The following is a 14,196-nucleotide window of genomic DNA, read 5'->3' as shown; positions in this document are numbered from 1 at the left end:
TTTTTTTTTTTTTTTTTTTTGAATTTTGCCTGTTTTGTTCATATTTATTTTAATCCCTATTCATTTTCGATTTAATTTTTCTTAGATTTTATGTGATTAGTGCTTTTTTTTTTTTTTTTTATAAACGTTCTACATTAAGTTTTATGAACAGGGGTGAGTTGTTGAATTTACGTTTACTTTTTAAACGAAACACACAACCAAGAAGTGGCTTTGCGAGCACAGAACATTTGGCTCGTCATTTTGGTCTCTGCTCCCTTCCTATACATATATATGTATTGTACCCATATGTAGAATACATTTATGTAGCACACTTTTTTATGCGCCTCTATAGAGTGTACAGTGCGCAGGGTTGTATACTACTTGTTTGTCGCCGCGTGCCACTTTGAAGGGACACTTGCCACATGTGATTGTATGTTGCAAGTGCATGCATCGAGTGTGTAACACGCCCCATCCGCCGCGTAAAAAACGCCCACGAGAGAAGAATCCGCGTTGTATTGCGTACTTTGGCCAACCGCGACTCGACACCACCACCATCCACATACACACACACGCACACACACAAGCATAAACACACGTAAACACACAACCTAGCCAACATGAGACTTATCACTTTAGGATTCATCTTCCTGTCGACCTCCCTGCACTACTCCTACGTGTTTGGCGCAAACATCAACCGCAATTTGAACATCAAGCCCACCAGTCATAAGTCAAGCAACAATGATAAGGCAAACGCAGCGGACAACGGAAGCAGCAAAGGCGGTTCACACCATGCAACGAATGGGGCGCCCGGTACACCAAATGGAAATGCGAATGGCAAGAAGGGTGCCACGGGTACGTCTGGTGCCGCGGGACACACACCCGCAGGTACACCTGGAGGACCAGTGACCCCAGGAATGAACCCTAGTTTAGAAGAAATGATGAAACCATTGAACGATATGTTTGGCGGAAATGGAGAAGCATTAAACGTAGACAATATTATGAACAGTGAAATGTTTCATGACTTTTATAATTCCCTCATGGGAGGTAATCCAAGTGATGGTGCTAACAATGGACAAGACAATTTATTTAAAGATATGATCAGTGCAATTAATTCACAGATAGCAGCACTTACGAACGGACAAAATGGTGCCAACGGAACAAACAACCCTGTGTCCCCAGAACAGTTGAACAAAATAAATGAACTCAAAGACAAATTAGAAAATGTGTTAAAGAAATCAGGTATAGATGTAGAGCAGCTGAAGAAAACTATGGAAAATGAAAATCTTATGCAGAATAAAGATGCTGTTAAGGATTTGATGGCAAACCTACCCATGAACCCAGCGATGATGCAGAACATGATGGGAGGAAAGGATGGAAATATGTTGAACATGGATCCTAGCCAAATGACTGATATGTTTAACCAGCTGAGTGGAGGGAAAATGAATATGAAGGATCTTGGATTAGGTGGTCTCATGACCCCACCAGGTGTAAATGACCAAGATGCTCAAGGTAACACTAAGGGAGGAACGGCTTACGTAACGAACTCGAGTAGTAGCGACAAGAATTTTGCTGACAAATTAAATGCATTTGACCATGGTGATGGTGAGGATGAAGGAATGTTTCGACTGTATGGTCTGAATGATGAACATGGAGTTACAGATGATGGTGCTAATGACTCCGCTAAGAAAGATAATGCAGTGGATGTGAGCGGAACAGACGTTAGCAGTAATGTGTCTGATGCAGAATCTACAAAAGATGATTCAGAAGAGTCAAATGAATCGAATACAGAGTCCATCCCTGCTCCGCCAAGTGATAGTAGTAGTGAAGACAGCGCAAACACGAATGAGGTAGAATTCAATAAGGAAGAATTAATTACATCCTCTGGAGGTAGTAAAGGGGAATCAAACAACAAGGCAACCACCAAGGGGCAGAATAATAATAATACCTTTTTGGACATGAACAATTTGAAGAATGGTATGAGTGGCTCCACGTATGGACAGGACAATGGAGGAGACAAAACAAATGGAGGAAATAAAAAGCCAGTGACGAATAAACCTAAGCGAGGAAAGAAAAAAAAAATGACAAAGAAGAGAAACCCAGGACAAATTCCAGTCAACATGGACACCTTGCAAAAGCTACTAAAGGAATATTCTAACACTCCAAACCAGAAAGTTATGGAAGAAATTATAAAAAAATACGTCTCCATGAATAATGAAAATAATACAGACGATGGCAATGATGATGATGCGGGGGATGATGATACAGAGGATGAACAAAATGGAAAGGGATCAAGTTCTGATGAGGACGCAGAATTGAGCATGAACGAATTCAGCGTTAAAGATATTAAAAAGCTCATCTCGGAAGGTATTTTAACATATGAAGATTTGACCGAGGAAGAATTACAAAAGTTAGCTAAACCAGATGATATGTTTTACGAATTGTCTCCTTATGCAAATGAAGAGAAGGATCTTTCATTAAATGAAACTTCTGGTGTATCCAACGAACAACTTAATGCATTTTTAAGAAAAAATGGATCCTACCATATGAGTTACGACTCCAAAGCGATCGATTACTTGAAGCAGAAAAAGGCAGAAAAGAAAGAGGAGGAACAAGAGGATGATAGTTTCTATGATGCATACAAACAAATTAAAAACTCCTATGAAGGTATTCCTTCCAACTATTACCATGATGCACCTCAACTGGTTGGAGAAAATTATGTGTTCACATCTGTGTATGACAAGAAGAAAGAGTTAATAGATTTCCTCAAACGCAGCCATGGCATCACCGACGACAATGACAGCTCCAATGGAAGTGCAAGGGGGAAAGGAAACTCAATACACGGGGCCACATACAAATCCAAGTACTACGATAAGTACATGAAAAAATTAAGTGAGTACAGAAGAAGGGAAGCATTTAAAATATTAAAGAAAAGAAGAGCACAGGAAAAGAAATTACAGAAAAAACAAGAAACGCAAAATAATAATAATAACGAAGTGGACTATTCAGAATATTTTAAAAAAAGTGGCTTCATGAACAGCAGCAATGGAACAGTTAAAACGTTTTCCAAGGACCAACTCGACAACATGGTCAAACAATTTAATGGCGATGGAGGTGACGTCCTGAGTAGCAGCGGTTCTGGTGCAGGCATGGGTGGTGATTATTCCGGTATGAACGGAGGAGGACAATTCTCTTCCTCCAGCGGAAATAGTAACCCCGCGGGATATGTCACCTTCGATGGACAGAACGTTGTCGGATCCAATGAAAATGAGGACGGAGAGCCCAACGAGGACATCCTGAACGAGGAGGAGGAAGACAACCCCGAGGACGATGACTGAGCAGGTGGTGTGGCACCCATGATATCATGTATGTGTGATGGTACGACGGTGCCAGGCGCTGTGTGGCGTGCACACGGTTCAAAGCCTAACTTCGCAAGTCTTATAAAGGAATGATCGATACAGCGCGAAACAACACGATATGACACAACCCTAAGGCGCATTCCTCCCCATCATATTTACGAGCCTTTTTTTTATCTGTTGATTTGCACACCCGCCAAATACTTCCCTCTCTTGAAGCGCTAGCTGGGATAACTAGCCAACTATCCAGCTAGCTAATTCTTTGTTCTTCTTCTCTCCCCTCTCCTCTTTGCGTTTCCACATTCGCATGTACAAATTAAACATTTCTCTTATGATATAAATTTCCTTCAATTAATTTGACGAAGATTTTATTTTATTCTATTTTATTTCACCCCCCCCCCTGTTGACAGATTTGAGTTTTCATTTTTCATTTTTCACTTCTGCCCAGTGTGTAGTTGCGGAACGACTTGCATCCACATCGTTTGCAGCGTCTATACGACTTATGTATATATATATTTCTTCTTTTTTTTTTTTTCCTCCTCCTTTTAATAATATGTGATTTTACGTATTTTTTTCCCCCCATTTTTCCAATTTTTTTTTATATTTTTATATATATATATATATATTTTTTTTTTTGCTTCAGCTTTCCAATTTAGTACGTAAATATAATTGTATATATATTGGTACACGTGTGTATGTTTATATATATATATGATTATGTATCCATTTGATTTTATGTTGAAAAAAAAGGAAAAAGTTTATAGAAAAAAATGCCCTTATATTTATTCCTCTCTATATAATTGCGCTGTTCATGTAAGGGTAAAAGAATGCAATGAAGTTATAAAAATAAAAAAATATTTATTTATTATTATTATTTTTTTTTTTTTTTTTAATTTTTTTTAATTAAATTTGATATTTTAACATTTTAACATTTTAATATTTGAAGTTTTTAATCCAACTTGCTTCTTTCTTTTTTGGCACATTTTTCGCCATATGGTTTTTACAAGGTGCGAGACAGACACACCAGTTCGAAAAATGGAATGGGACGGTGATGATGACCTTATTCATCGACTCTCCGACCCGCGGGTTTTAAGTGTTCCCTATGGGAGCATGAAAACTAATTTGGGGTAGAGAGTAAAAAAAAAAAAACCCGCTTCTCCTCAATATGCACAACTGATGGGTATTGTAAATTGTAACACACCGCACCCCAATGTGTTTATATAGAGTAGCAGTTGCCTGTCGACGTTGTTCTCTTGTGAGTACGTCCCAAGGGGTCCAATTGGAAAAGGGACAAGGTGTTCCCCAAAATGATGTTCCTAGGGTTGACCTATTTTTAACAACATTCAAGGGGTTAGCAGGAAAAAAAAAAAAAAAAATGAACCCCATATCATAGTGCATTCTTCCACATTGCTGTGCGCATTTTTAGGTAGGCCCCTCACAAGGTGGTGAAAAAAAAAAAAAAAAAAAAAAAAAAAATGGAAAATATTCGTAACACGTTATGTTAACCTTACCCCACCGGAAGTTAAAATCGCGCAGGGTTGTAAGTCGTGTTCATCAGGCTGGAAGACTACAAAATAAAGCCGCCATGGTGATTGGAAAAATTCTCAACGAGCGCTCATGTGCCAAGAAGTGGGCGCACATCAACGTTGAGAAAGAAATACATACTAGGGTAAACGACCTTTTAAATCGCATAGTGTATGGCAGAAACAGGGGTGAACATCATTCTTCAGATCGTATCCACACCCCAGATGACTCAAATGCCAAGGCCACTTCAAAATGGAGATGCTACAATAAGATAGCAGTGGATTTGCTAAAGGAATATGTCCGGGCATTTCATAGAGAGAAAAAAAAATGTCACCCCATCGTGTACCAGGAAGAAAAACTACACAATGGAGAAAAAATGGAGGAAGGGAAAACACAAAGAGTAAATGATACAGGTGAGTGTGCGAATGGGAGAAGTGTGGACAAGGGTGGAGACCGTTCCATGCTTCAGCTAACACAACATAAGGACAAATCAGATTTAAGAAAAAAAGAACAGCCGAGTAAATACCTTACAGACAATTCAAACAGCCGAATGAATACGATTGTCAATTTGGACCACCTGCAATACATATGGCTCAAACACACAATGATTATATTTAAGCTGCTAATAGAAAGTAACGTGAAGGTAGAGGAGAAAAGAAAATTTGGGATGACCAGCACAGTGCTGGTTCTACTCAAAAGGACATTGAGGGGTATGCCTCGGGGTTGTCCAGCGAATGGACGTACCAGAGCCGATAACGTCCTTTCTTGGGCCTACCTCTTATACAAAGTCAATATGGTGGATAAGGAGCTCATTATACAGATGTGCCATTTTTTTCAACCCCAGCTGAAGACACTGACTTCCATAAATAAATTTCACCTCCTCAGTTGTATGAGCAGTTTTCATTCATTGTCAAAGAGGTTCCTACGGGTAGAAAATTATCTACAGGGTTATTTTTATAATTTGTTGAAGATGGTGGACAAGCACGTACAGGAGGGGAGCGAAGCGGCGTACACACCAGCGGGGTTTGTGCAGCGGAGGGATGAAGCAGCTGTAACAACGGCCGCCGCACCAACGTCCCACCAATTTCTCTGCCCCAGCGAGCTGTGCCAAGTCCTGTTCAAGCGGAAGAAGCACCTGACCCATTTGGACAGGACCATTTTGAAAAACGTGCTGAACAGGCAAGTGGTCAACTATGGGAAAGTACCCCCCTCCTGCTTTAAGTTTATTCTAAAGACAGGCGACAGGGACATGCAGAGATTTTTATTTGAGCGTATAATTGAGCACGTGGAATTATATGAACAGGCGGAGCTGAACCACGTGTTGGGCAGCTTTGTTAAAAAGGAGGGGATGAGAAGGAAGCTACAAGGGAAGCTAGCGAAGGGGGAGGAGTTGCATCAGGCAGCGGAACAGGATGAAGACTTTTCCACCCTCATGCACATTTTACTTGAAGCCGATTTGCACAATATGAACCTCAAGCATGTGTTCTACTTGTACGTCTACATAAACAGATTATTGAAGAAGGAGTTAAGGAAGACCATGTGGGGGCGCAAGGGAAAGGCTATACAGGAGGAGCATTGTTTAAGCCGCATAACAACCCCAGAGGGAGAGGCCCAAACGAATTACACCCAAAATGGGCACACAAAAAGGGGACAAGAAGTGGACACCAATCCTTTTCACTCATTTGAGCAAATATGTGAAGCGGAAGATTATCATGAGGGGGCAGTCCTGTACGATGGAGATCCGCACGGGGGGAATATTTCCCTCATGAATCAAGTGAATGAAAAAATTATTCTCATTTTAGAAAAAAAAATATACTACATAAAAATGAACAACCTAATTACCCTCATGTATAACACATGTCCAATAATTTCGCCCAAGCAAATTGCTTTTTTAGAGGTCTGTTTTTCTCACTTAGTGGAGGAAAAGTACTTAACGTTTAATTTGGCCCAGGTGTACCATTCACTCTATAAGCGCTTTGTGCATAGCGGCATGTGCATGTCCCCACAGTACTCCATCCATGTAAGCAGGGAAAAGTGGTTGCACGACGCGCGTATCGCCAACGGTGAGAATGCAAAATGGATACCTGCAGTTAGGTCACAGTATGAACAAAAAATGGAGAAAATTTTCAGCTACCTCAAGGAAAGGTATTACCTAAAGAGGGAACAGGACATGGGGGACATCAGCACTTGTACTATCCTCTTAAACATTTGCCAGAAATTTTTGCTAAACTTGCTCCTTTACTCCTTCCACAGGGAGCACTTATCGGGTTATGGGCACCTTAGGTGTGGAGGCGCGGCGGCCGTGCTCGACCTCATACAGCACATTTGTACACATTTGCATTTTGTAATTGTGAGTACCCGGGGGGGGATGGAAGAAGAGGGAGTCAAAGATGATTGTGATGGAGATCGCTATGATGATGAAGAGGAACGCCGTCCCCTCCGCCGCAAACAGTTCGAGCTTGCGCTGGTGTACGGGCGTAACATCGTGAGTCACATGGACGCGTACGTGGACTCTGTGGAGCGCGCCTTTCAACTCTGCAGCAATAGTGAGGACGGCATACCTCTTGGCCACCTCATCACTGCGCCTCCTGGGCTTAGCAAAATCAACAACTCAGGTGGGAAACCTATGCTCGGGGCAATTACCCCCAATGCAGTACCCCTGTGTAGCGACCAGGATCTGCAGCATGATCCAATCAACATACAAAATGTGCGTCACCTCATGCACTACGTCACTTATGTGTGTTCTTGTATTCGTGAACGAATGGACAAATTTCAAGGAGAGAAAATATGCGGAAAAGGGCAGAAGCAGAGGGAGGTTGATGGGAAAACCTGGTCCGGAGTGACCACACCGTTTCATCACCAACGCGTTCACAAAATAGAAAAAAATATGATTTGTGTATAACAGGTGTGTAGGTGCGCCGTTGAGTTTTCCCCGTACCCTTTACCGGCCGTTCGCGCCATAACGGTATGCTCGTCAAATTACTCTTCTTCGAAAAAGCACACTTTGGCAAAACTCTATCGAGTTCAAATTTGTGCATCGTGTTTGTTACGCGTGTTATTGTTTTTCTTTGCGTTTATTTTGCTCATGTGTAGCCTTTTTTTTTTTTTTTTTTTTTTTTGTAAAGCGAACCTTTTTTCTATATTTAGCAAACGTGAAAATAACAACCCACCCCGGGTTTCCCTCCCTACACAACGAACGTTATTACGTGTACTTCTCCCTGGAGATTAAAATGGATGTGCAAACGGGGGGGAACAGACGCTTGTGAAGAGAAGTTTGAACAGGGGCATAGAGGAAAGATAAAAAAATAAAAAAAAAGGGAGATAGCTCCCCGTGGGCAGAATATATGATAGTCGTTTTTTTAAGAAAGGCCACATAAGGAGAAGTGGCAACTCTCCCCACTCAGGGATAACTTCAGGATTATTGTTATGCCTCCCCTGGAATAGTTTACGCATATGGGGAAGGGAGGCGGAAATGATAAGGGCAGCTCATCCATCAGTGTGTGGAAAAAGGAACTGGGGCCGACGCTGGATGATGTGTTTCTAAGAAGCAGCTTAGAGCGTGCAAAGAATGGGGACAAGAACAAACCAATGGGCCTCCACCCCAGCGGGGTGATCAACCGCGGCAATCCCCCCGGTGGTAATGGCAGTAGTAGCATCAGTAGTGGTAGTAGTGTTTCCCCCGTGGAGGGAGGAGAAAAAAGGGTGAGCCGCAAATTTCCCAATTTCGCATGTAGGGAGGAATTCATATTCGATGCAAACATAACGTGCTTCCCAAACTACATGCACAAGTCATCTCTAAACATAAAAAAAAAAATAGACATATGCGATTTGATCATTGAGGTTAGGGATGCCCGGCTTCCCTTTACCAGCACAAACGACTTCATCATGGAGAGCATAGAAAAAAAAAACAAAAATAAAAAACGAATCATTATACTTAACAAGGCAGATTTAATACCCCCCAAAGTTGCCCTAAGTGCAAAAAATATAATTGAAGAAAAAACGAAACACATGTGCATATTAACATCAGCCAAATTTAATAAAAGTATTTCGAAAATTAGAGACCTGTGTAGAGAAATGAAGCCCCAATTTAGGAGCCTCGGATTGTTTGCCTTACTAGTGGGATTACCCAACGTGGGAAAATCGAGCATCATCAACTCGTTTAAAGATGTGACACATAACTTAGCCAAATATGGACACAAGAATAATAAAATAGCTTTCGAGGTGAATAGGAAAAGGGCCAAGACGAATGTCATTGCAGGGACTACTCAGATGGTTGACACGTATAAGGTTTCAAACAACCCCCTGCTCTACTGTATAGACACGCCTGGAATTTATTTACCCAAAATGGAAGACAAAGAAATTAGCCTCAAGTTATGTGCCATAGGAAATGCCCTCGAGTACAAGTACGACCATATGTATGTAGGAGACTACATTTTGTATATTCTAAATAAGAGGATGCAATTCAATTATGTTAAAATGATTGGCTTGGAGGAACCAACCAATGACATTCGCTTTGTTTCAAATGTAATAGCGACGAAATTGAATCTGTGTAGAAATTATAAGTACCTCGATATGAATGGCGGCTGCCGCTATTTTGTGGACATGTTCCGCTTGGGTTTGTTTGGGCGCATTTGTCTGGACACAGTGCCCCACTCTAGCGAAGACTTTGTCACCTACTTTGACTTCAATTCAGCGGAGCCACCAGCCGTAGACGCGTGCTCAGCCCCCGCACCATTCCGTGGTCTCCTCTAAAGTGGACCGGTTACACGCCGTAGTGATCTCTCGCTGAAGCGACAATTTTGCGAGCCAAACAATGAGGGGAGCGGACAACCGACCAACATGCATTTGCCTACCCGCCCCATTGTAACCCTTTTTTTTCGTTTTTTTTTTTTTTTTTCCCCCTAATTTGCCACCCAGCCAACCTCGCTGCACAAAAAAATAAATATAAAAATACAAAAATGCCGAATGTGTTTGAAGGTCCAAGTTGCATACCCTTCGTTATGAGTACAAAAAAAAAAAAAAAAAAAAAAAAAGACGAGACGGGACGGGACCAGACGCAAAGGGGCTGCATAAATGTGGGATTGCTTTTTATGCACAAATACATACATACATACGCGCGCACGGGTGCGTCCAAAAAAGGGAAAAAAAGAGAGCGCCTCCAAACCGTTTATAAAAGTCTTCTCACCATTTTGACACACACCATCGGATGGAAGACAACTGCTGCTCAGGCTTCCCGGTTTAGGGGGGGTTATAAAACCTCCGCTACCGCTACCACCCCAACACAGCTTTGCACACCCTTACACGCCGTTACCAGGGCAGCTGCTCAAAAGTCCACATCCCAGCTGTCATCCCCATCGAGGGGCTCCCCCGCGGTCAGCGTATCATCGTCCTCATTCTCCTCCTCCTCGATCTGCTTAATGTCGATGTCCTCCGCGTATGTCTCTCCCTTGGACACAAGTGGGGGCTCGAGCAATCGCCCCGCCAACTTATCCCAATTGAAGTTAGTAAAAAAGGCATGCTCCTTGATATCCTTAAACCCATTTATAGAACATCCAATTCGTCCTTGAGGCAGCCGACACAAAAGTCGCTTCATCAAATTTATGCTATCCTGATCAGATACATAATCGGGGAAGGTTAAGTGCCCTGTTAGGATGTCCCTGAATATTTCCAGCTGATCCTCTTGGTCATTACCAAATGGAAGGGGGCCACAAATAAATTCATACAAACAAACTCCAAGTGCCCATATATCCACAGTACACCCATATCCTTTCCCTAAAATAACTTCTGGCGCCATGTAATGAGGAGTTCCAACAAGTGTGTAAGCCCTTCCCTGAATTTTCTTCGCACAACCAAAATCAATAAGTTTTACATACCCCTGTTTATCAAGGAGGATATTTTCTGGCTTCAAATCTCGATACACAATATTTCTCTCGTGTAAATATTCTATTGCTAGTATTATGGACCCCAAGTAAAACTGTGCCTGAGGTTTGGAGAGTAACCCTAATTTTCGAATAGCATCATATAGCTCCCCTCCAGTGACTAACTCAGTTAAAAAATAAAAACACTTTGAATCTTTAAATGTCCTCACAAGTCTAATTATAAATGGGTGGTCATTTTCTGCAGTGATTTCTCTTTCCAATTTGATATTGTTTTGTTGATTTAGATTAATGATACTTCTTTTGCTAACGCACTTTAGAGCATATCTAATTTGTGTCGGTTTGTGGTGCACTAACTTAACGGTTCCAAATGTACCTCTACCTATAATTCTTTCAGTTTCCAATTCGTCCATCTCCACCTTGGTGTCCTGCATCTTGATTCGTTCCTCCAAGTGAGTTAACATGGGCCCCTGAATTATTTGCAAAAAGACACTCTTATCCACAAACCAGCACTCCACATTGGTTGCCTTACTTATAATAGATGCAGTTCTGGGTTCATCATATAAAAGGGCCCTTTCTCCAAAGTAATCATTTTTACCTAAAGTTCGTAATCTTTTTCCATTTTTGGTTACTTCCACTTCTCCATTCTTTATAATGTAGAACCTTGAACCCACTTCTCCTTCTTGAATAATATAATCCCCCTCTTCATATCTCGTGGTCCTAAATGCTTCAATAAGTAAATTACATTGCTTCTCACTTAGGTACCGAAAAATATACATCTTCTTAATAATGCTTTTTTTATTATTATGGTCTATTGATGCATCTATGTTGTTATCTCCTAAACAGTCTGCCAAACATGATTCTGTGATAAGAGCAATTTTGCAAATGTCCAACGATTTTATGGTGTGTCGAAATTTCTGCTTCTGATTCAAAACGTATTCATCTCCGAAGGATTTGCCCCTCGTTAGTATCCCTATAGATTCATCATCTAAAAATAGCTCTACTTTGCCTTCCAACACGATGATGTACTTAACCGACTTCACCTTATCCTTGTGAAGAATGTGATAATTCGCTGGGTAATCTCTAACAATTGCTGTGTCTGCTAAATCGTTTAGCTGCTCTGCACTGAACTGTTTAAATATTTCGCTCTGTTGCAACGCCTCCGTCATGATGTTACGAAATAGAACCACTTGCAAATTACCCAGTACTATGTTTAAGAGCTTTCTGCATATAGATGCGCATGCCGTGGGTTCTTTCGCTATGATGGTGGCACTTCTCGGTTCGTCATACAGCAAAGCTCGTTCTCCGAAGTAGGACCCCTGAGGAGGTTGCCAATAAACATTGGCCACAAAAAAAGGGGGGGAAAAAAAGTCAAATTTGCACTCGGCATTTGGGGAACTGTTCATCGATACGTATCGTCGAATCAAACCCCTAAACAAAAATAGACCAGGCGAGCAACCATGTAAACTAAATGTTGTGGAGACCGAGGGAACGACCCTCCCCCCCCAGCGTTAACCGCACGCCCGCATCAGTCCACATGCAGGTATGCACCACCCGATTGCGCGCGTGGGCGCGCTCCCCCCCCCTCTTTGACAGGAACTCACGCAGTTATATTACTTTGTTAAGTACTCTTATTTCTTTATCGTTAATAAACACTGTGGCTTTACCTTCCTTCAATATATATAACACATCACCATAATCGCCCTGCTTCACAATTGTCTCTCCAGGTTTGAAAGTCTGAATAACGCATGCATTGGTGATCATATTCTTCTGCGCTTCGGTTAGCATATCGAATACAGAAACAGAGTCAATGAAGCTCCTGTTTTCGTTAAAATTTCGATTAGACAATTGCTTTAGTGTTGCTCTGAATGTACTTCTTTGCACACCCCACAGTGTCCCGTCTGTCTCAGCCATGATCGTTGCGCTCCTCTGCGTGTTGTGGATTAGGGCTGCTTCCCCGAAGGAACTCCCCTTCCCCATGCTCTTCACCTTCTTATCATTTACATATACATCGAACTTGCCGCTGTTTATAATGAAGAAGTAGGATCCTTCGCGCGAAAAAAAGGGGTGTATACGTGTGGGTGGAGAGAGGTATCAAGCAGGTCGCGTCGAACGTTTAAGCAGAAGAAAAGAAAAGCATGCACAAAAATGGAAGGGAAAACAAAGGTATACATTTAAACGCATTCACACAATGCACTTGTGACGGTACCTTTCTCCCCCTGCTTTATCACCAGGTCTCCAGCCTTGAAAACAAAAAACTGCATGTAATTAGACAGAGTCAATATTTCATTGTCGTTCAACGTACTACAAACAAGGTTGTTCTTGAGGGAGGACTTTATCATCTCAATGTCTTCTGAGAGTTTTTCCCTCAGTTGGAGGTGTTCCTGGTAGGTGGGTCAGCACAAAAAAAAAAAAGGAGGAAAATATTTTGGCTCAAAAAAAGAAAAGAAAAAAAAAAATTGTGAAACGATCAAGCTGCGAGAATTCACACAATTATGTCATGAACGGACTCCGTTCACTGGTACCGTACCTCCATCAAAGTGTCTTCCCCCGAGAACTCGTCATTTGAAAATATGGCTTTCTTCTTATTCCGTTCATTGCTGAAATGAGGGTGACAAAGTGTAAGGCGTACACGCATGTATTCTCTGCTCACGTCGAAGGGAAGCACACCCTAACATTGCAGGGTGAATCTATTCTGAGAAAAACTAAATCGCGCTGTGCGTTGGTGACAAAGCTGATGTGATAGCACTGATGGGTGAGGAACCACTGCATCATTTTTGAGCACATAAATAAGTAGAATAGGATAGAGAAAAAGGCAACAGAGACGAGGTGTGTTAAACAAACTGCTGAATATTACTCCCAACAAAGGTTGCACAACTGGGGCTGTGCACATTGCTTATTTTGTGCGTGCGTATCTAAGCGCGTTTGTCTGGTAGGATTTTTTTCTCTTCAACCCTGTTCTCTCCAACTCCATTGGATGATCACTGGAACATGCATTTTTCACCCCTAGTGTACTAATTGCGCTCGGAGCGCACGCGCAAAATAAGCAATGTGTAAAAAAACTGGCAAGTGTGCATACCAACTTTTTTCACACAAATGAACGCAATAGAAAAAACAAACCGGTTTGTTTCTTCTGCGATGTAGCACAGAATGCGTCCTCGCATAGACACGCACGCATGTGTACCATGAACTGCCTTTTTGCATACTTACCCCTTTTTTGGAACATCGTCATCTGCATCCATTTTTTCTTCTTATTCCTTTAATTTCCCGCGTTACTTTCCGTTTACGGATTGTTCAAAATGTGTAAAAAAAAACGTATTCATGAGAAATGATCTTTTGACAAATTTAAAAATATGGACGATGAAGGTCAAACGAATTGAGTGAGGTACACATTTTTGCATAACTCAAATGATAGGCAATTCGGAAACGAAAAAAAAAAAAAAAAAAAAAAAAAAAAAAAATTT

General features: G+C 41.5%; 4 protein-coding genes across 4 annotated transcripts; 3 read left to right on the top strand and 1 right to left on the bottom strand.

The window, feature by feature from the left end:
* Window positions 1–596: 596 nt before the first annotated feature.
* On the top strand, window positions 597–3,314 carry AK88_01280 (uncharacterized protein; the record flags this gene model as incomplete). Its single annotated transcript, XM_012478916.1, has 1 exon — window positions 597–3,314. One exon carries the CDS (start codon window positions 597–599, stop codon window positions 3,312–3,314), a length of 2,718 nt encoding a protein of 905 aa, XP_012334339.1.
* A 1,603-nt stretch (window positions 3,315–4,917) lies between these two features.
* On the top strand, window positions 4,918–7,758 carry AK88_01279 (uncharacterized protein; the record flags this gene model as incomplete). The annotated part of the gene is made up of 1 exon (XM_012478915.1): window positions 4,918–7,758. One exon carries the CDS (start codon window positions 4,918–4,920, stop codon window positions 7,756–7,758), a length of 2,841 nt encoding a protein of 946 aa, XP_012334338.1.
* Window positions 7,759–8,309: 551 nt separating this feature from the next.
* Window positions 8,310–9,608, top strand: AK88_01278 (uncharacterized protein; the record flags this gene model as incomplete). Its single annotated transcript, XM_012478914.1, has 1 exon — window positions 8,310–9,608. The coding sequence occupies one exon, from the start codon at window positions 8,310–8,312 to the stop codon at window positions 9,606–9,608; it is 1,299 nt and encodes a 432-aa protein (XP_012334337.1).
* A 571-nt stretch (window positions 9,609–10,179) lies between these two features.
* On the bottom strand, window positions 10,180–13,507 carry AK88_01277 (AGC/AGC-SAR/CILIATE-E2B protein kinase; the record flags this gene model as incomplete). The annotated part of the gene is made up of 5 exons (XM_012478913.1): window positions 10,180–12,051; window positions 12,350–12,780; window positions 12,942–13,116; window positions 13,263–13,332; window positions 13,386–13,507. The coding sequence occupies 5 exons, from the start codon at window positions 13,505–13,507 to the stop codon at window positions 10,180–10,182; spliced, it is 2,670 nt and encodes an 889-aa protein (XP_012334336.1).
* Between the last annotated feature and the right edge of the window lie 689 nt (window positions 13,508–14,196).

The sequence above is a fragment of the Plasmodium fragile genome (assembly GCF_000956335.1).
Source record: "Plasmodium fragile strain nilgiri unplaced genomic scaffold supercont1.11, whole genome shotgun sequence".
NCBI classification, from domain to species: Eukaryota; Apicomplexa; class Aconoidasida; order Haemosporida; family Plasmodiidae; genus Plasmodium; species Plasmodium fragile.
Note: the sequence above shows the minus strand (reverse complement) of the source record. Positions and strands in the feature narration are given on the sequence as shown.